Here is a 19745-nt window from a genome sequence, read left to right on the forward strand (position 1 = left end):
GCAGAAGTGGGAGGAGATGTTGCCTTATAAGAGAGCTGTGGCTCTTCATCAGGGAAAAAACAACAACCCCTATGGTTTGGTGGGGGGGAAGTTTTAAGAAAGTTAAAAATGTTTGCCTAAGAAATTAGGAGCTTTCACAGCAGTTTTATAATTATTACTGGTAGGATTTTGGTTTTGTAGATTTCTTTGGGTTTTATGATCCAAAGTAGCTGACAGAACTAAGAATAAGTGAAGGCCTTGTGAAATTGGAGCACTTTAAAAGCTTGAGAAGTTTGCAATCAAATAACATTGACTGCTATTTGCTTTAATGTCAGAGGTTTAGTTATGATAAGCAACTTAGAAATAACTGCCTATGCTATTAGGGCATGTTAGATTTATAGAGATTTAATGTGTATCTTTTAGGGTACAGTTTATGGCCACTTAAGCTGTTTAAATCAGCACTGCCACAACACTGCTTGTCTGCTTTTAACCCACATGCCACAGTCCAATATTTCCACTCTTTTCCTTGGACTGGTTCATATCTGGCTCTTCAGGGAATTGACCAAGAGAGCTAAACCATGAAAAATTTACTAGATGTAAAAAAAGTAAATAGTTCCTCCAGATTTGTCCCAGGCTTGTGTCTCTAAGGGATTAGGTAAGCACCAATGCCCAGGGATGGCAAAGGGGCAAGGAAAGAGGTGAGAGTCTTCCCTCAGAGCCCCATTTTCTGATTGTTGGGTTGGCTTGAAGCCATTTAAAGACATTTGAGCAGCTTTCAGCCCATATAAAACTTGAGTTTCCTCTGAGAGAAAAAAAAGTGTACCTATTACAGTTATATGTAGGTATTTGTAACAATGTCAGATATTAGATTTTATTTCTTCCTAATAACATTTTGAATTTTTTTGTGTGTAATCTGTTGTCCTTTCCCATTTTAATGTTCTTTCAACAGTAAGCAGTCTGTGGATGGGGAGATGTGAGGAGTATATTCATTCCCCTGAAATTTCTCTATTTCTTACTGACTTTCACTATGAACCTGGGTTTTTTTTAGTAATGAGACATTTCTGACTGCAGTAATTAAGCTCTTAAAAATCAGCAGATGAACTTGTGTTGTGCTTTGGAGGTGATCTGTGGCTGCTCCAGTATTGTCACTTTGAATTAGGAGATCTGAAACACCTGAACCTGTTTACTGAGTATTCTCTGTGTGTGTGTGTTTAAGTGATGTATGAAGTTACATAAACCCTCTTTTGTTAATTGTTCTCTCTAGTGTCAGATCATTTTATTACTCACTAACTTTCTTTTCTGCATCTTTATTAAAGTGCTGTCCTGCCCTTAGTGTGTTAGGTTTTTAATCAAGCTGTTGTCAGGACTGTTTTAAAGCATATTGCAAATGTGCATTTCCATTAATCATGTGGGAGAGGCTTCTGGTACAAAGAGAATTAGAGAGCAGATGGAAAGTTATTCATTTTAGCTAAAACTAAGCAGGTGCAGTAAGGTTAGGCCCTCTGTAAGAAATCCCATCTAAAAGAACGAGTTGCATTGGATCATTTGCTGTCATCTTCTTTTAAGTGTCCCTGGTGTTCCTGAAGTGAAAACTCTCCTATCACCAGTTTATTGAACATTTTTCAGTTTGACCCAAAGAACACTGTTATTTTTCACAGGATTTTTTAAAAATAAAGTAGGGTAAAAGTGGGGACTAAAATGCAGTTCTGTGGGGTTGCAAGTGTGTTTAGAACTTGGGATTTTGAAGTTAATATAGAATGTGTAGCATAGAATCACAGAGTGGTTTGGTTTGGAAGAGAACTCAAAGCCCATCTTGTTCCACCCCCTGCCATGTGCAGGGACACCTTCCACTATCCCAGGCTGCTCCAAGCCACATCCATCCTGGCCTGGGACACTGCCAGGGACCCAGGGCAGCCACAGCTTCTCTGGGCACCCTGTGCCAGGGCCTCCCCACCCTCCCAGGGTGCAATTCCTTCCCCATATCCCATCTGCCCTCTGGCACTGGGCAGCCATTCCCCGTTGTCCTCTTGCTCCACAGCCTCTTCCACAGTCCCTCTCCAGCTCTCTTGGAACCCCCTCAGGTGCTGAAATGCTGCAGTAAGGTCACCCTGAAGCCTTCTCAACACATCTCCTCTCTTCTCCACCCCACAGTTCACTGAAGACTATCAGAGTCTTGGAGCTTTTTATCTGGAGTAGTAGAGTCAAGTCATCAGCTTGGAGATCAGTATGATTTCAGTTTGTTTGTAAATGTGGGAAAACAAACAGGAGCCCTCCTTCCACCCCCAGACAAGTCTCTTCTTGTGACTGAGTGATGTTTGTGTTTCTAGAGCCTAAATAATCATTTGTCTCAAGTTAGTTCTCACTGTGAGCTCATTTCCCTTCTTAGCTCTATTACTTGATCCCTGGTGATTCATTACTTGAAGCTGTCACAAAAATAGCAGTGTCCTGCTGGTTTTAAAAGCCTCTTCTTTATATGGAGGACAGTTTTTAAGCATAAATGCCTCAAGGAAGGAATGGATACCAAAATATCAGCATTTATAAATGGTGGCTGTTTGTACAGCAAAACAGCACTGCAGTCTGATTTATGAACAAAGGGCCATGACACTCCCTCAAGGGCTTTTTTACATCAGAATTCTTAATTTTATTGGATTTGTCTTCATATCTATGGTTTTATATTTTCAGATTAATTGCTTCAGCAGCTGGATTTTAATAGAAATGCAGGATCAGTTAATATATTTGAGTGTGTACAGAGGAGAAAAGGAGTCGTGATCTGTACTGAAAAAAATGTTCCCTGTGTTCTCCTTCCCTTCTTGTCTTGAGCTACTTTTGTTGCTGCAAGTAGAAGACAGGTGATAAATCCCTCCTGGTGATTATAAACTCCACTGGCAACTGAATTGTGCTGGGGCCTCTTTCCTTGGCTTTGCCTCTCCATGGCAGAGCTCAGAAATTGTATTTGATGCATCTTTTTCCTCCAGCTCTTCATTTTCCCCTTGCAGAGCAACTTACTTGTAGCCAAGTGGGGTAGATAGCACTGCCTTCAAAACTATTTAAATTTTATTTTGGAGTAGTTCTGTGAGTTGGCATCTTCTTAAGAAAAAAATTTCAGGATCTGAAAAACAGAAGTTACAGGGTAGAGGAATAACAGGTATTGGGTTCAAGAACTGTTTCTAAACATACTTCTACGAAGCAGCTGATGGCAGTGGCAGATGCAAGTATAGACTAATTTGGCATTGCCCAGCATTTTCCAAAAATGCTGCTACAGTTGTCACTGCATAGGATTCAAAATTTTTCAGTTTCATTCTTTATTTGCTTTTCTTGCACTAGCAAGATTTCTTGCACCAAGACTGGATTTGCTGGATTATTCTGTAATCCAGCAAGATTTTGCTGGATTACAGAATAATCCAGCAAATCCAGTCATTTGCTGGATTATTCTGTACATAACAAGTATAAAATCAGAATTCAAGAGATGACTGTAAGAGACTTTAGAAATTAAATTAGAGCTTAACATTAACATTAAAGTTCTAATGTGGGTTTGTGTACAGAATCTCTGAATGTACAAATGTCTGAAGGTGCTCTTTGGAGCACCTTCTGGGTGTGGTGATGTTATTAACTTGAATTTCATGGCTTATAAAACCATAGAAAAATTGGTTAGAAAGGAACTCCATATATTCCAGCCTCTTGCTCAAAGCAGGATTAACTTCAAAGCTGAAGTGGGTTGTTGAGGGCATGGTCCAGTCAGTTTTTAATTTCTCCATGGTTTAGGATTTAAGAATCCCTTTATCTAAACAACTAACTCCAGTAGATTTTAACCACTCTCACTGTGAAAGCTTTTTTTCCTTCATATCAGAATTGTATCTTACCCACCCAGTCTGTATCTTCCACCTTTTTTCTAGGATACTACTGGGACACTGTCAAAAGAAAGTAGGCAGCATCCCTGCTGTCCCCACTTGTAATTATAGCTGACAGATAATTTTGTAGGTGCAGTAGGGCACACAAAAATCTTCAAGTAGAATTTAATATACACAACTTCTAATTTCAAAATGTACCAAAATAAAACCCCAAAGAAACCAGCACCACTCCCCACAAAAACACTGTGGAACAAAACATTCATTGGTGAGAGTGCACGACACTTCTAATATGGAGTTTCACAGTATTTGCATGTACAAAATCTCCTGACAGTTGCAAAAGATGCAAAATTATTTTCACTGTCTCTGCTCTTAGGAATTATATAAACATTGGAAAAGAGATTAGAATAAACTATTCATTTCAGTAGTAAGGCTGTAGCTAAAGCTAAATTATTTTTAATATTCATTCATTAGTGAGAAAAAATAGATAATGCTAATAAAAATGTGAAGTATAGAAATGAATTGCTAAAATGTAATTCTCAAACCTAATTCAGGCCTTGTGTCTTCAGAAGAATCACAGTTGCTTGACTTGGACTTACTGATGTTTTCCCTTTCAAAATTCTAACTCTTTGGGTTTTTACAAGAGAAGCTGTAGCTGCATTATGTAACTGTAAAACTCAAGCATTTTAATTGCTTTCCTCTCAGACTGTTGAGTGTTGATCACAAACTCATCCAATAAAACTTGCTTAGGAAGTATTTGTTGTTTTGGACTCCAGTCTGATTTATCAGTTTCTCTGTGTAGCATTTCAGCAGCAAACCCTAAGTCTCAGACTATTAGCCAGTATTAATCCTGAAAGCCTTTCAGGAGTGTTCCAGAAAAGGAAGCAGCCACTGTCCATTATGCATTACCAGCACATAAAGGCATCTGATTTTCCATTGCCCATTATTCATCCCCAGGCTGAGAGTTTGGAGCTGCCTTTGACGAGATTGCAGAGACTGCTGCAAAGACGAAAAATCTGTCACCCTCCCCCAGAGCTTGCTTTTGTTTTCTGCTGAAGTGCAGCTTCAAACTCACCTGCAAAGCTTGTTAGGCTTACCAATCCTCTTTTTTCCCCTTTTTTTGTCTTCTTTTTCTTTCTCTGCCTTTTTTCAAAGAGTCTAATTGTGTGCATAAGTTTTCCTGTTCAAGTATTTGTGGTCTTATTTCTGTCCTGGCAGATACTTCATGCTCTCAGGTTCTCATTCTGCCCTTGAGGTGCAGCAGAATTTCAAACCCTTTCACACTGGAACTAAAATATGATCCTAATTTTTTATTCATTTGAATTTTTCATAGCAACTCTTGTGCCTGTTTCTTCAGTTGGTTACTTATGGTAACTACCTTTGTAGAGATGAAAAATATCTTTAAGGTAGCCTAGAGACAATGGTAGAAATCTAAGTTCTACTTAGATTGAAGGGAAATGTGTTTTCCCCAGCCATGTTTCCCTCAAATTTTCCCCTTTATGACACTTAATATGTCATGATAGAGGATCAAAAATAACAATATGAGGAGAAACACAATGAAAGTTTATCTGTCTTGCTGTCATCAGATTATTTGAAACAGTGTGAGCACATCACAGGTACTACTGAATGGGACAAAGTTCTGGTATCAGTTTCTGATACTTTTTGAAAGTTGGGGTGAGGCAGAGAGAGGGGAAGGAGCAGCACTGAAGGAATTGAAGAAGATACTTCTGAAGGATTTAGCTGCCTTGCTGCCTCTTCCAATACTGATTTTTAAAGATGTTTACTATGAAGTAAATCAAACCTATGATATATTGAACCTTTCTTCTTTCTTGCAGGTGACCCCCTGCAGTGCAGTGCTTGGGTGGGCCAATGTGCTCTGTACATCATGATTATGACATTTGAGAAAACCATCATTATCATAGTGCTGCTTATACCTCAGTGGAAAGAGGTTGGTGTTTCTACAGCATTTTACAGACAAGTGAATTTTAGGTGGAAGCTGTAAAGACTCCCAGTAGTGCTTATTGGTTTGGCTCAAGGATCATGATTGTCTACACTCATTGCCAATTAAATCTGTAGTAGTGTTGTGTTCTTTTAGTTTAATTGGGATATTGCTAATGAGACTTTTATCCATTGACAGGAATATCATACTGTATTTGGAGGGTTTTTTGTAACCTGAAATATCCAAAATGTAATTCTATCTCCTTGTCTAAAGTACCCTTGAAACTACTAAGTGGTTCTTTATTTTCTTAACTCTAATTGTTGCCTACAGCTATTTTGTATTCTTGTAGTATTTTGAAGAATTTTCTTTGCCTGACCTTGTTGATATGTTTTAACTGTAGACTTTTAGAAATTTGTGGTAGATTAGTGAATCTACTGATGCTGACTGCATTAATCTTTATTTTGATGGACTCTGTGTAGCCAGATATTGAAAGTGGTGCTGGTACTGCCCATTAAAACCAGTTAGCTCTATTGCATGCCCTGGACTACTTCAGGAACTCTCTTCTCCTTACTGTGTATTTTGTAAAACTGCTCTGTTAAATTTCCTAAAGATGGATCTACAACATGTTCCTTGGGAGCAGCTCTAAAATGTTCAAGATGATTCTAAGGCAGCTCCTCAGACTTCAGTAAACAAAAATGACAGAGATAAGTTTCTTGTCAGCCCCACTTACTTATCTGTGGTAATTTATAAGCTGTCCTAAATACTTTGCTTTTCTCAAAGCTGCCCTTTTTTGGTTCACCTGCGTTATTTCTGTCTCATTAGCTTGTACATGAACATTGCCCTGCCTAAGCCAGTTGTGTGCATGTACTGCCATGAGCTGAACTCAGTGCTTTTCTTTTCACAGGTGGCTTTATTGAACCCCATAGAGAACCCCCAGCTGGAGCTGGCAATCGTCATGCTGATAGTTCCCTTCTTTGTTAACGTTAGTACCGCTCACTTCATGAGGTGTTTACTTGGATGGCCTTCTGCCATGTGTTCATTAATTAACATTACTCCTTAAAACACCCTGCACCTTGGTGCTTAATTTAAGGGCTGCTAAAGAATGTGTAAATTGTCTGGATATGTAAGTTTTACAAAGCTGAAATCCATATGGAGCTAAAGAACCAGGTTCAGGAGAGGGGCAGAAATGGCTCATAGACCCCTTTGGCCTGATGGCTTCAGTAGATTGACTGACACAGAGATTATAAAATTACAGTGAAATTTGCTTCAGGAAGCAGTTGGCCTAAGGACAGACGTCCTGTGAAGTATCCTGTGTCTGACCATAGCTAATAGCAGCTGGCCTGTAGTGGAGCACAGGAAAAGGGCAAGTGTGCAGTCATCCTTCCCAAAGTACACTCTTGCAGCAATCAGGGATTTAGGGATTAGAGCCAGACACAGTGGGTGTCCTTGCATGTAATAACTGCTGGTAAAGCATTGCTACATGAAGAGTTAATATACAATCACTGTGAATAGTCAATACTGTTCTGATTTTCTTCTCTTGCACAAAGGGATAAAGTAGCTGGGATCTAGAGCATTGCTGGAAGGTGTAATAAGATATGTGACACTGTTCCTACACTAGATTTAGCTTTTGGCCAATTCAGAATTATTGTCAAATTCAGTTGGTCAGTATTTGGACCTTTCTTCTACTCAGAAGAAAGCTGAACTGTTGCTTTCCCCTTCTTTTTAACAGGCGTTAATGTTCTGGGTAGTAGATAATTTCCTTATGAAGAAAGGGAAGACAAAAGCTAAACTTGAAGAAAAAGAAGCAGGACAAGATTCAAGAAACGGAAGTAAAGTTCGATACAGGAGAGCAGCATCACATGAGGAGTCAGAGTCAGAAGTATGTAGAGTTAATTATTGCAATTAATGTAATACCAGTCCAGTTCATCCTTCCTGGTACTGATTTCATTGTAGCACTGTCAACTTAGGTTTGATGTGCTGAGCAGTAGCTCCTGGCATTGGCAGTTGAAAACCAGTTAAGGAAAAAGTCATTGTTGTACCCCTCTGGCAGTTAATTTCCTTGCAGATGGGCAGAAAGACACAATAATATATGTAAATACCATGGGTGGGCTCTGCTGCAAATGCTTTTAAAAAAAACCTCACAGGGAATACAAAACTAATAGACAATTCTAATTCAAAGAGAGGTTAATAGCTTAAAGTGAGAGGGAGCTGGTGGAGGCAACTGACCTGATTTTTGAGAATTATTTACACAGCTGCCGTAGCATAACATTATTCTAAATTACATTAAGTGAGCAGTTTTTTGTTCAGCTGAAAGATGGGTGGTTTCTTTGAAAGTGAGTCAGTTTAGCTTTAGTAAGTTAATGTAACTTTTCTGTGAGATAAACGGTGCTGTTGATATAGGGTTTGCCAGGTGATGTGACTGCCTTGTTACCAGTGTGGATCAAGACCTTAAATATTCTCTCAAGCTGCCTCCACTGTTCTGGCATTGCTCTTTGGGTTCAGAGTCAGTGGCTGTAGTGAGAATAATATGTATCCATCCTTCTGAAAAATTTACTGGAGGTTCCTGATAGTATCTGCAATGATGTTTGATAGTGTGCCAGTAAATCCTAATTGTGTTCTGTAAGCTCTTTCTTGAGCAAATAATAAGGTGCTTTGCAAGCAGAACAAAGCAAAATTTAAAAGTAGAAAGAAGGAGTGTGAGTGCTGCATGTGCTCAGAAGCTGTAATTTGTTTTCAGATCCTTATTTCAGCAGATGATGAGATGGAGGAGTCGGACGCCGAGGAGGATCTGCGCAGGCTGACCAACTTAAAGCCCATCAAGAAGAAGAAGCATCGCTTTGGCCTGCCCGTATGACACATTCCTTGGCCTGTGGACTTACAGGTTTCGTGGCAAAAACTTCTGTCAGTGGGGTTTAATGTTGCAATTGCATCTCCCTTTTCATACAAACTGACTCAGAAGCAAGGTCTACCAACAGAAGGCAAAGCAGTTGGAAGACTTTCAGTTCAGTTGCACTACAAACACACTGACCAATTATGCAAGAATGTCTCCTCATCGTGTGTGGAAAATGGACGAGTCACTAAGGATTCGTGTGGGAGGTGTCAGAGAAGATCAGAGAGAACAGATACAGAATCTTTCAGTTACTGATGGGACAGTGTATGGAGTTCTCAAAAAGGCATCAGAGTTGACTAAGTTAAAGGAGTGTGTTTTATTACTAAAACTGGCTTTTGCAGCATAATTCCTAGAGCAGAATAGTTTATGGTTACAAGCTGTAACTTAACATTATTTTTTTAAGTACAAATGTTTACTTGCTACCGGGTACCTATGGAACTAATAGGTGGAACAAAGATTTTTTTCCAAGTCTTCTCAAATCTATCTGACTATTTTATATTTAAGTTATATTTTCATACAGTTGTATTTAAAGATTCTCTTTACCAGAGAAATGGGTACAGTTCCCTTTTTTGTGCAGAACAGGTCAAAAGATTTGTAGTGAAAATCTTATTTATCCTTGTCTCCTGATTTAAGACAAAGGGATTGCAAAGGGAAAAGCTCTCTGTCACTGCTGAAGTCACCAAATATCTCTAAAAAATGCAGTCCTATGTGTGCTCTTGACCACATAATTTGAAAATACCTTTTTCAGTAGGAGGTGGTGTTTGCATATTTGACAAATGTGCACTTTAGTGTATAACAAAAATCCATTGTGATAAGTTATTTGTGAGATGAGTATCTATGGATACTCTAATTATTTCTGTTTCTGCAAGTCTCTTGTGCATACCTCTCAAATGACCCAAAAGAGATGGAACATTTCTGATACTTTTCCTATTATAGGGCCTGCAGTACAGGACTGTGATCTGATTATAGCAGTTGTGCTACAATATTGCAAATACAATTCTGTCCCTTGTTTTTTCTTGGAAAAGCAATCTTCTACTTAATGTGCTTAACAGCAACAACAACAAAATTTCTCCTATTTAATTTCCATGAAGTCTCATTATGCTTCAGTAGTAAAAGAACAACCCCAAGGGGTACAGTGCAGTTGTTACCACAGCGTTTCTGGGATTTTCAGTGTCTCTTCTGATAACTGAGAGCACGTGGTGATCTGAAACCTAGCAGACACGTTTTCAGTTATATCCTTTTGCTTTGCATATTTTCTAAATGATTGTTTCTGACAGCTTTCCTTGCTTAGCTAAACCTTGTGCAGGACAAGGCAATGTGTCAAAGAGGTGGCAACAGACCTTGAATGCAGGTCTGTTGTAGTATCTGGACACCAGAAAAATTCCAAGCCTTAAACCAGTTTCATTGGAAAACTGCTCAGAACTTTTTAAGATTTTTTACATTTTTTTATAGATTTACTAGGTCTTAATGTGATTTATTATCCAGACCACTTAACTGGGCCTTAGTAAATACTGAACTGTGCGCTCCCATGCTTACTTTCACTATTCCAGCATCCCTTTTCCTGGTGGCTGCCAAGGGGACACGATGCTCAGACACCTCAGGGTGTCCAGCCAGCTCAAAGGGACATTAGTTACCAAACCTGAGGTTTTAGTTGAGCCACTGACCTTTGTTACTGTGCACTGAAACGTAAGAACTGCAATAAGTTACAGTACTAGTGTTTCCTTTAGACTAAATCTAGAGACTAATGACAGTGGAAGCTTACCTGAGTTCTTTTGACATGGGGGTGGGGATGGGGAAATGTCCCTAATCAGTGTTGCCTCTGGTTTGGGGGGTTTGGGGTTTTTTATTGATTGTATGACTTGCATCTTCTCTTGACTATTGACCACTGGGTGGGCGCAGATCTCCAAAAGCACAGTACTTCAAGGAATTCATCAACAGAACAGTCTCCTACAGCTCACTTTTCCAAAAGGATTTAAGAGCTAGGACTGGCTCTTGTCACAATTGTCAGCATTTATTTTTTTTAGCATAGGATTTGAGCTGTTTCAGATACTGAACTAAAGCTACTGAACGTGTGCTCTGTCCCAGTGCGGAGCGTGGCTGAGATAACTGAGCAGCACACACAAATTTGACTGTGCAAGCTTGCATCTTATCTTCCTTTTCCCTCCTCCAGTTACTTCAGTTATCAAAATGATTCTAGTCTCATGTTTAGTCTGTGAAGTGTCAGTATAAAGTTATGGCCTTAATCATGTAAAAATATTTGTTTTGAGCAGACCTCAAGCTTATTGACCAAGTACAAAACAGTATAAAGAGCTACGGAGCAGTTTCTTGAAGGTGGTTATAGCAAAGGTTCTGAATGCCTAATTTTTCATGTCTTAAGTGCTTAATTGTCACTTGATGTGAGATCTAGATATGCCTAGCAAGATGATGTAGTAAAGCACTGTGACCCAAAGACACAGAAGTATTTTAAATACCACAGTAGTAGCAGGAGGAGCAACCTTCAGAGGGGAAAAAAATTACTTTCTCTACTGAGACAATAATTCTATTCAGAATTTTAGCTAAATGACAAAATCTGGCTGTTTTTTCTATACATTCTTTGTTATCATTGTGGAAAAGATGGAAAATGTAAAACTGGCAGTTTTCCTCTCTGTAAGGTAAAAATTGGAATTCTTGCAGTAGTTATGCGTAGGACAAGTCCCTTTGTCTGACATGCTTGTATGTGGGAGCAGAGAGTGTGTGTTTAGTGCTTTGCTGTGTCTTACCACTTGCTGAAATGTATTGGCAGTAGAGGCTGAAATGGACTTTTCATGAAGAGTTGATCGAGTGTGATACTGCAACACCATGTTTGCATTATCCTCCAGTTGTCACTCAGATTTCTGCCTGGCAAATGTACTTCAGGACAACTCGTAGCAAAGGTTTAATTCAGGCTGTGCTTAGAAAATAGGATTCTGTTTAATGAAAATAAGCTATGTAGTGAATGCCAGAGTAAGAGAAAGGGATTATAACTTAGAGAAGGGATAAAAATATTGGTGGAGAGGGAGTTTACCACGAGTGGTCAACCTAAATGCATTAACTGTTCCTAGTATCTGACCTGTGACACATCTGCCTAAACTTAAAACACTGGTGTTGTCTGGTGTGTGGTTTCCAAGTTCTGGCTTCAATATGTTCAGGTCCCCTTGTCTTACTTTAAATAGGTGAATGCTGTCTGTTAATGTTGCTAACTAAAATGTACTATAGCTTTTCTTCAGGGAAAACTCAGAAACTGAGTTGCAAATTAGAGCAATGCAAAGTGATCCCCTCGGGCAGGTGTCTGCTCCTATCCTGCCGAGCCTGGGGAGGGGGGCCTGGGCTCTCCTGCTCTGCTCAGAGCTGAGCATCACAAGGAATCTCTGCCACTGTGCTTGACTAACCCGTGTTTGCAACTTTGCTGTGCTTTTTACAGGAGAAACCAGTAGTGAAAGCTAATAAATTCAGCCACACCAAGTCAGAGTACATCTACAGCATAGGCGTGCAAACTTTTTTAGATGAAGTTTCCAGTTCAATTACTGAAAATGACTACTATGGTTTTACAAAGTAAAACTGCAGTATCTTTAAAAAAGGGACTCTTTTGTAGGTGTTTTCGTCTTGTGTGGGTATCTGTCTCAAACTGAATGTGGGGTTTGTTTGTAAGTAAATTCAGAGTATAGCAAATGTGAGCAAAACCAACAGCTGTATTCTGCTGCCCTCTGTTTGGACCATTTTGTTTAATCAGTGGTGTTACCTGAAACTTTTAAGGGTATCTGATGTAATTACATTATAATGGTTTACAATAAAGTCTGACTTATTACAGATTTGTACACTTATTTTATACTTGTTCTGTTTCAAAGTGCCTCTGTTTCAGTGTCTATGGTGTGCTCTCGTGGGAAGCAAGTTCTGCTACTTGAGTTTAACTTCAGCTCTAATTGTGCACCCAATCAATTATGTTTATTTTAATTTCAGTATATTTATTTACCTTAATGGCAAGTCCCATTTGATCAGGAAGAGGCATTGGTCTAAAGTTGCAAATTTTGTTTACAAGTTTAAGAATCCTTGCAGGCTCCTCTCAGATCCATTTCCTGGGGAAGTTTTTTTTTAGGGCTGGAGCTGAACAGGATGGATCCAATCCTGCCTCTGAAACTCCTCTGTAAGATTTGCCTTTTATTTTCATACTTTCCACCTACCACATCCAAGCAGCCCCATACCCACTGCACCCATAGAGGGAATTCAGAGTATAATCTTCACTCTACCTAAAGTGTCAGTCCCCTGCAAGGTTGTTAGCACTTTCCTGGAGAAATCAAATCTTCCCTGAGATTTGGAGGCCACAGTGGCAGCCGTGTGTACGTTCACTTAATTCTCTATAGTCATTGCCATATTTTAGTTGGAACCATTCCTCCAGCAAAGGGGTTTTCCACAATTCCTGTTGCAGTGGAAGATTAAAACTTGTATTTTTAATAGCCACTGTTGGATAAATGAGCCATCTTGTTCCATTGCCATTCATGTCCCATTTAACAGATCTCAACCCAGGTATTTCTACTCTAAAATTTAATTAACTGTTGATTTAGGCTGGTTTCTTTGTGAGGAAAAATAGCCGATAATCTGTGCAAGAAAATGGTTGTGCTCCTTGTTGAGTGCTTGTTTGGGAAATGGAACTGAAGAGAACAGAACTCTCCAGGCTTTGGGGATGTTCTGGAAACCCCAGGATGTGCTGCCTGCCTCTCTAAGCACTTCACCTGCCCCAAATGGCAAGCGAGGTATGAGTGGTTTGATTTTGTTTGTATAGATAAAACTGCTATGAAAGCACAACTCTGTTGCTTTTGAGTGAGGAATATGCAGTACCAATTAACTGAAGCAATTTTGAAAGCTGAAGGGAAAATAATAGTTCAGTGTCTTGAATTCTAAATATTTGCTTTAGACACGCAGAATGTTATTTTCCTGTCATAATAGATAGTCAGAATAGTGATGCTTGGGGGACTGTAGAAGAACATCTTGGTAGAGGACTGTTGCTTTGTACAATAGAAAAAAAAATCTGTTTTTTCTAAGGTCAGTGTTTTATTCTTCTGTTTTGTTGGCCTACTAAGGGCACCGCTGCTCTGCAGAAATGCTTCTTCTGGTTACTAAGATATGGGTTTAAAATAGAAAATCAACCTAAGGAATAGCTAAGGACGTAACATCCAAGCTGTGTTTTAGCCTACAAATAATTCCCCCAATAAAGGAGAAGATCTCAGGCCTGGAAAGAGTTCAGCTTAAAGGCAGTTTGGGCATTGGGAGGCCTGGGGAGTAGTTCATAGCTGACAGATCTCACTGTCCTGCTCGTACAGTGCTGGAGCTGTGGTTTGATGTCATGTTTTCATAGTGAAAAACAATTTTTTTTGTGACCTCTTGTACCCTAAAAGCACCTGAGAAAAAACTAGGGCAGATTTCTACCGATACAACAGTTGATCTCTCTAGTGGAAGGTGTTTGGAGGTCTGCCATGCCTGCCCTTCTGCCATTAACCCATCTGGCTGGAGTCTGGGTTCTTTTGTAGGTGTTGAGTGCAGTCACAGAAGCTGGGGTTTTTTTTCATGATGTAAAGATTTCATATAAAAAAAAGGGAAACAATCTCGCACTCAAACCTCTCCCAGTAATGAAGAATAGAATTCATGCTCAGAGATGGCAGGACTCTACTTGATTAAAAAATTGTTTAGAGAACAAATATTAAAAGTTCTGGGAAAGGTTTTACTACTGTTAGAAAGTACAGTGGGGAACACCAAGTTTACCCATGTCTGAGTAAGCTGTTCCTGTACAGATGCGGGTGAAAAGGTTAAACTTGCTGATAGTGCTGAAAGTAGAAAGTGATTTTACTCTCTGAGTTGTGTAAGAGCCTGCACTGGAGCATGATCAGAGATGAGCTGTAAGGGTAAAACCATACCCTACTTTATTAGCTCTCTGAAAGACACAAAACACTCTCCTGTTAAAGATCCCTGTGCTAAAGTGATTCAGGGCACAGTTATGCTTTGGACTTCAGGTTTGTATCATCTTTAGAGAACACATATTTTGTTATGCTGGGAAAGCAATGCCCACTCTTTTTTCCCCCTCCCTCCCCCAGGAGGGCTCAGAGTCAATTTTGTGTCCATAACAACATTTTGCCTTTTAAAGCTATAAATAGAGCCCCAGTGGGCTCCCCGGGAAGCGTTTTTGTAGGGACCCGGCTTCCCCAGTGCCGCAGCTGCCTGCCCCCGTCAGCCCAGCCCGGCGGATGCTGCACGCCCGAGTCATCGCCAGGAATAAACCTCCGACAACAGCAGCCTGCCCGGCCTGAATCATCCCGCCGCTGCTGGGAACATGAGCCAGCCCATGACTCCTCTCGGATGCTCTATATAAGTCCAGGAAAACAACAGGCGCTCGCAAAGCTCACGGGCTGGATTTGATCAAAGTCGGGAACGACCTGGGAGGGATTTCAGCGAGGGAGCACCGCAGTTATGTCACAGGTACGGGGACATCTGTGCGCTGCCAGCCCTCGGAGCAGCGCCTGGCAGACCTGCTGCTGGTTTGGATGCTGCGCTTGGAAAAGCTTATTAGCGAGTCCCTCTCGTTAAGCAGTGAATTCAGCTTTTCTGCTCTGTGACTTGTGTGATTAAAAGATTTTAACAAGTACATTCTTATCGTGGGTTGCTTGGCGAAGAAGGAAAGCAGCTGCTCTCTACATGGTTAATTAATTTTCCTTTAAAATGTTCTGGTTTACCTTAAATGTTTTTATTTGTGTAGAATGGGAAAAATCCCTTCCCCTGCTCTGCATTGGGATGTTTCACAGGTGGAGGAATCTCTGACTTTCTGACACACTTTCTGAGACAGTGATTCTGAAATTCTGTTTTGCAAAGAGGTGGCTGTGCTGAAATGTGTGCATTAACATGCAGGAGAAAAGAGTGTGACTGAACATTCTAACAGTTAGGATAAGATATTTGAGACTGAAATTTTGTATAAAATGAGTACTTTTATATTCATTTTGTAACTAATGGTTTGTCTTTAATGCATGCCCCAATAACCAGTGTTTCAAAGTGCTCTTGAAATGAGCTCAGAAATGGTCAGGTTTCAGGTAAATGTTACATTTGCATCACAAGCTGCATGTGCCTGGCAGAGCTCTCCTCAGCACAGGAGTTTTACAGGACTGGTGTGATGGAGAGCAGGAGCACAGAGTAGAAGACCACAGTTCTTCAGCCACAGAGAGTAACTCGGTTCAGCTGATTTGCTTTACTCCAAAGAAAATGGGACTCAAAACCCAGTTGTATGTTTTGTAAAGTAGCACTTTCTGTCTTGTGACAGCAGTAGATAAAGCACAGGCTGCACGCCCGTGCCAGGAATGGCTCCTGACAACCCCTGCTCAGAAATTCTGGCAGCAGTTGGCAGTGGTGGGGCTGTGACAGTGGCAGCTGCTGGCCAGGGCTCAGCGTAACCTCTCTGCTCACCAGCTTTGCTCCTCAGCTAGGGCCGACTAATCCGCAGCAACTGTCCTGCTGGAAAATCCTCCGTGATCAGAGCGTGAGATGGTTTATTTTAAAATAACTGGGTGACATTCAAGGGCTCTGCTCAGCCTGGCTGTATCTTGTGCATCTCAAGAGCCACCTTTCCTTACCCTGTTCACAGAAATTCCCTTGTCCCAGTGGGAAGAAACCTCACAGTTACTGTCTGTTACCAATAATGGGTGAAGGACCTTTGCAAATTTCACATTTCTCTTAATAAAGCAAGGGGCTTTTTCATGTCCTGGGATGGTTGCCTGTGGAGCATGCTGTGGGCATGAGGGACTGTTCCCATCATGTGCCAGTTGTCATTCCAGAAAGACAGGTGACTCCCTGGCTGTGAGGATGTTCAGTCACCAGCTGAACAACCATACAAGGGGCTTTTTCCCTTCCTGTGATGGTTGCCTGTGGAGTGTTCCATGGTCTGTTCCATGGTCTTCAGGGACTGTTCCCATCATGTGCCAGTTGTCATTCCAGAAAGACAGGTGACTCCCTGGCTGTGGGGATGTTCAGTCACCAGCTGAACAACCATGCATGAGGTGTTGTGAATTTCGAAGGGTTTGCTGACACCCTTTCCCCTTGCTTGCTTTGGCTACTCACGAGTGTTTTCCCCAGAGATCTCGTAAATGTTTTTTTCCCACAACACATGCAAGTGGGATTGACAGTGAGCTATTCTGAGCGTTCCCAGGAATTTGCAGCAGGCAGAAAATGTGCTCCAGTGGAGCCAGCCATGCGGGCACTGTCTCTGCAAGCTCCCTGGGACTCACTGCTCCAGCCATCTGTGGGCCTTGAGGGATTTGTTTCCCTCCACAACTGCTTTTAGCCTCACAGACAGTGCCTGCAAGTGCCTGAGTGAGCTCCACCACTGCCAGAACCCAAATATCAGAAGCTCTGTGTATGTAGTGATGGTCAGAGAAGTTTCTTGTTGATCTTTCAGTGTGTAAATCTATTAGAGTTGGAGCGTGGGGTTCTTCTGTTCCTCTTAATCATATCCCTGTGCTCCTGAATCTTGCCATGAGGGCTGCATAGTGGGACATTGAAAATCTGTCCATGAAATAATAAGCTGATGGAGGAATGCTTACAGTGTTGGCTCCTGTAGAGTGAGGTTGTGTTTGGTTGTGCAGTCCTAATTTAAAGATAGGGGTAGGCTGATGGAGCAATGTTATCCATGTTTCCTTGTGGAATAAACTGTGAACAGATTAGTACTTGGCTGTTGCAGTGCAATACCTGATGAGGCATCTGTTTCTGTATCAGGTTTCCTTCTCCTTCTTTGGGGTCCAAGTCCAGTGCTTCAGATGTGTTAAGCAGAGAGCCTTGTTGAGTGCTCTAATACTTTTGTTACTTAAATTTAAGATTATTAACTATGAGTCTAGTGTTTATTCAAACTTAATTCCAAATCTGGAATCTCTCTGACTGGTTTCCCAAAGAAGTAGTAAGCAGACTGAGGCACAAGCCCAATTTAGTAATAAAGTGATTTTTCCCTTTCCAAATATTGGACAGGTTCATGAATTACCCATCAGTACTTGCAGAATAAGCAGGCAGGGCTGGACAGAGAAAATCTAATAAATGTACTTTGTTTTTAATTAAGTACTTTTAATTAAAAGTCCATTGCTTTTTCAAAGGCTGTACAACAAAAAGATAGTTTCAGAGCAGTAAGAATAGTAGCAGATTTTGGGAAGGGCAGTGAAATTGTAATTATGGGAAGTAACTGAGTATGTAATTTCAGTACTGAAATAGGTGAAATATTGTGTTGGCAACTCTGTATGTTGTAGCTTTGTTCCCTGTGCTTTGAACACAAAATACTGATGTGTGGATCTGTTTCTTAGCCAGCCCCTGTGAAAAAGAAGCGTCCTCCAGTGAAGGAAGAAGACCTCAAAGGAGCCAGAGGAAACCTTGCCAAAAACCAAGAAATTAAATCCAAAACCTACCAAGTGATGAGGCAGTGTGGTAAGTCTCCTTGATTGGAAGCAATTAAGCAGAGTAAAACATTGACTTAATTGCCCTTTTCAAGTGAAAGGGTCACCTCTGGAACATCAGGCTGCTGTTCATCTGATGGACAAGTGAAGTATTTATCAAATGTGTATATATGTATTTCAGCAGAACTAGTTTTAATCCCTGAATTTGGATGGCATTTCACTGATTGTCTCTCCTGGTTTTCTTTTCTAAGAACAAATGGGCTCCGCAGCACCTTCCGTATTCAGCGGGGCTCGGACAGGGGGTGAAACAGTCTTTGAGAAACCAAAGGATGAGCCAGCCAAGAGCGTCTTTGGCTGACAGTGGAGCTGGACGTGACTCACCAAAATGATTGTTGTAACATTTTTCAAAATTTCTGTTCCTTGCACTAAAATCACTGTCGACTCAAGTAGCTAATTTCCACCGTAAGTCCTTAAGTAGGGAATATACTCATGTCAAAGAGTAAAACTTCCATGTTCATTTTTATTACATGCTTTCTTTCTATGTATTGGACAATGTTTGCTATAATTGTTTAATAAAAAACGGTTGTTGGACTCAACTTGGCACGCTGTGGTGACTCATTTCACTTCAGATTAATTCCGTGGGCACTTCGGCACTACAGGCGGATGATTTCGTCTGTCAAATGCAAGGAAGAAGCACCCTGATGACACAGTGTCCGTGTAATTTGTTCACACCATGCCCTCACCAGGAGGGAGCTGAGGAGGAGCCGATCAAAGGGGCAGCACAGAAATCTGGAGGCTTCACCCAGATTTGTGTTGCCTACAGCGGCGCCTTGGCGGGGGCCAAGGGTGGCGGCATGGCACAGGGTGGTGGCTCTCCCCTCACAGCTCTTCCCTCACAGTTCCCCTCAGGTTTGCTGCTCATAGCTCTCCCCCCACGGCTTCCACCTTACAGCTTGCCCCTCACAGTTCCTGTTCATGGCTCTCCCTCACAGTTCCTCTCAGGTTTGCCGCTCACAGCTCTCCCCTCACAGCTTCCACCTTACGGCTCACCCCTCACAGTTCCCCTTACGGTTTCCCGCTCATGGCTTTCCCCTCACAGTTCTCCCTCACATCTCTCCCCTCACACCCTTCCGGGCAGCCATGCCATGATTTCCTTTCATGCAGCTCAGCTGAGGGCAGAGGCCCAGCTCTCAGAGTGCCCCTGCACCAAGGAAGGGATTTCAGCTCATTCCCCAGTGGCTTTTGCCTCCTGTCCCACTGGATCGAGTGAGAAGTGGGGTGCCAGACCCAGCCGCCATGTCCTGCCTTACCATGGGGATGAGAACCCAGCGAGTGTCTCTGTACAACACCTGCACAATCTAAGGGGGAGATAATTTTTTTCAATACTGTTTGTTTCTTAATTTGCTGCATTAAACACCAAATCTGTTTTCTCCCAAACCCCAGAATGTTTTCCCTCAGCTGGATATTTGTGCTAAAACACAGAGGAACCTCTCTGGGCACCTGCCATGCTTCCCACACACCCTGAGTCTCTGCAGCATGTCTGGGGATGGTAAGTCAGATGCCACCTTTGTTAAACAAACTACTTTTATTTTACACAGACTAGACATGATTAAGAGGTAAAAGTGATGCTGAAGTTCTCTGTGCACCATGAAATGTATCATATTTAA

The 19745-nt window shown here is 41.3% G+C and overlaps 2 protein-coding genes across 2 annotated transcripts in view; both read left to right on the forward strand.

The window, feature by feature from the left end:
- The window catches only part of LOC120514013 (store-operated calcium entry regulator STIMATE), a 33979-nt gene extending 21499 nt beyond the window's left edge, over positions 1-12480 (forward strand). The window contains exons 5-8 of the mRNA XM_039733997.1: positions 5660-5772; positions 6668-6745; positions 7493-7642; positions 8501-12480. Of these exons, the coding sequence (XP_039589931.1) occupies positions 5660-5772; positions 6668-6745; positions 7493-7642; positions 8501-8617 (458 nt within the window). The 3' untranslated portion in view covers positions 8618-12480. The remainder of the gene's footprint in view (positions 1-5659; positions 5773-6667; positions 6746-7492; positions 7643-8500) is intronic.
- Positions 12481-14914: 2434 nt separating this feature from the next.
- MUSTN1 (musculoskeletal, embryonic nuclear protein 1) lies at positions 14915-18674 on the forward strand. Its single transcript, XM_039733998.1, has 3 exons — positions 14915-15136; positions 17989-18109; positions 18330-18674. The coding sequence occupies exons 1-3, from the start codon at positions 15128-15130 to the stop codon at positions 18434-18436; spliced, it is 237 nt and encodes a 78-aa protein (XP_039589932.1). The 5' UTR covers positions 14915-15127; the 3' UTR covers positions 18437-18674.
- Positions 18675-19745: the final 1071 nt, after the last annotated feature.

This window comes from Passer montanus, unplaced genomic scaffold, assembly GCF_014805655.1.
Source record: "Passer montanus isolate IOZ18808 unplaced genomic scaffold, ASM1480565v1 scaffold9, whole genome shotgun sequence".
NCBI classification, from domain to species: domain Eukaryota; kingdom Metazoa; phylum Chordata; class Aves; order Passeriformes; family Passeridae; genus Passer; species Passer montanus.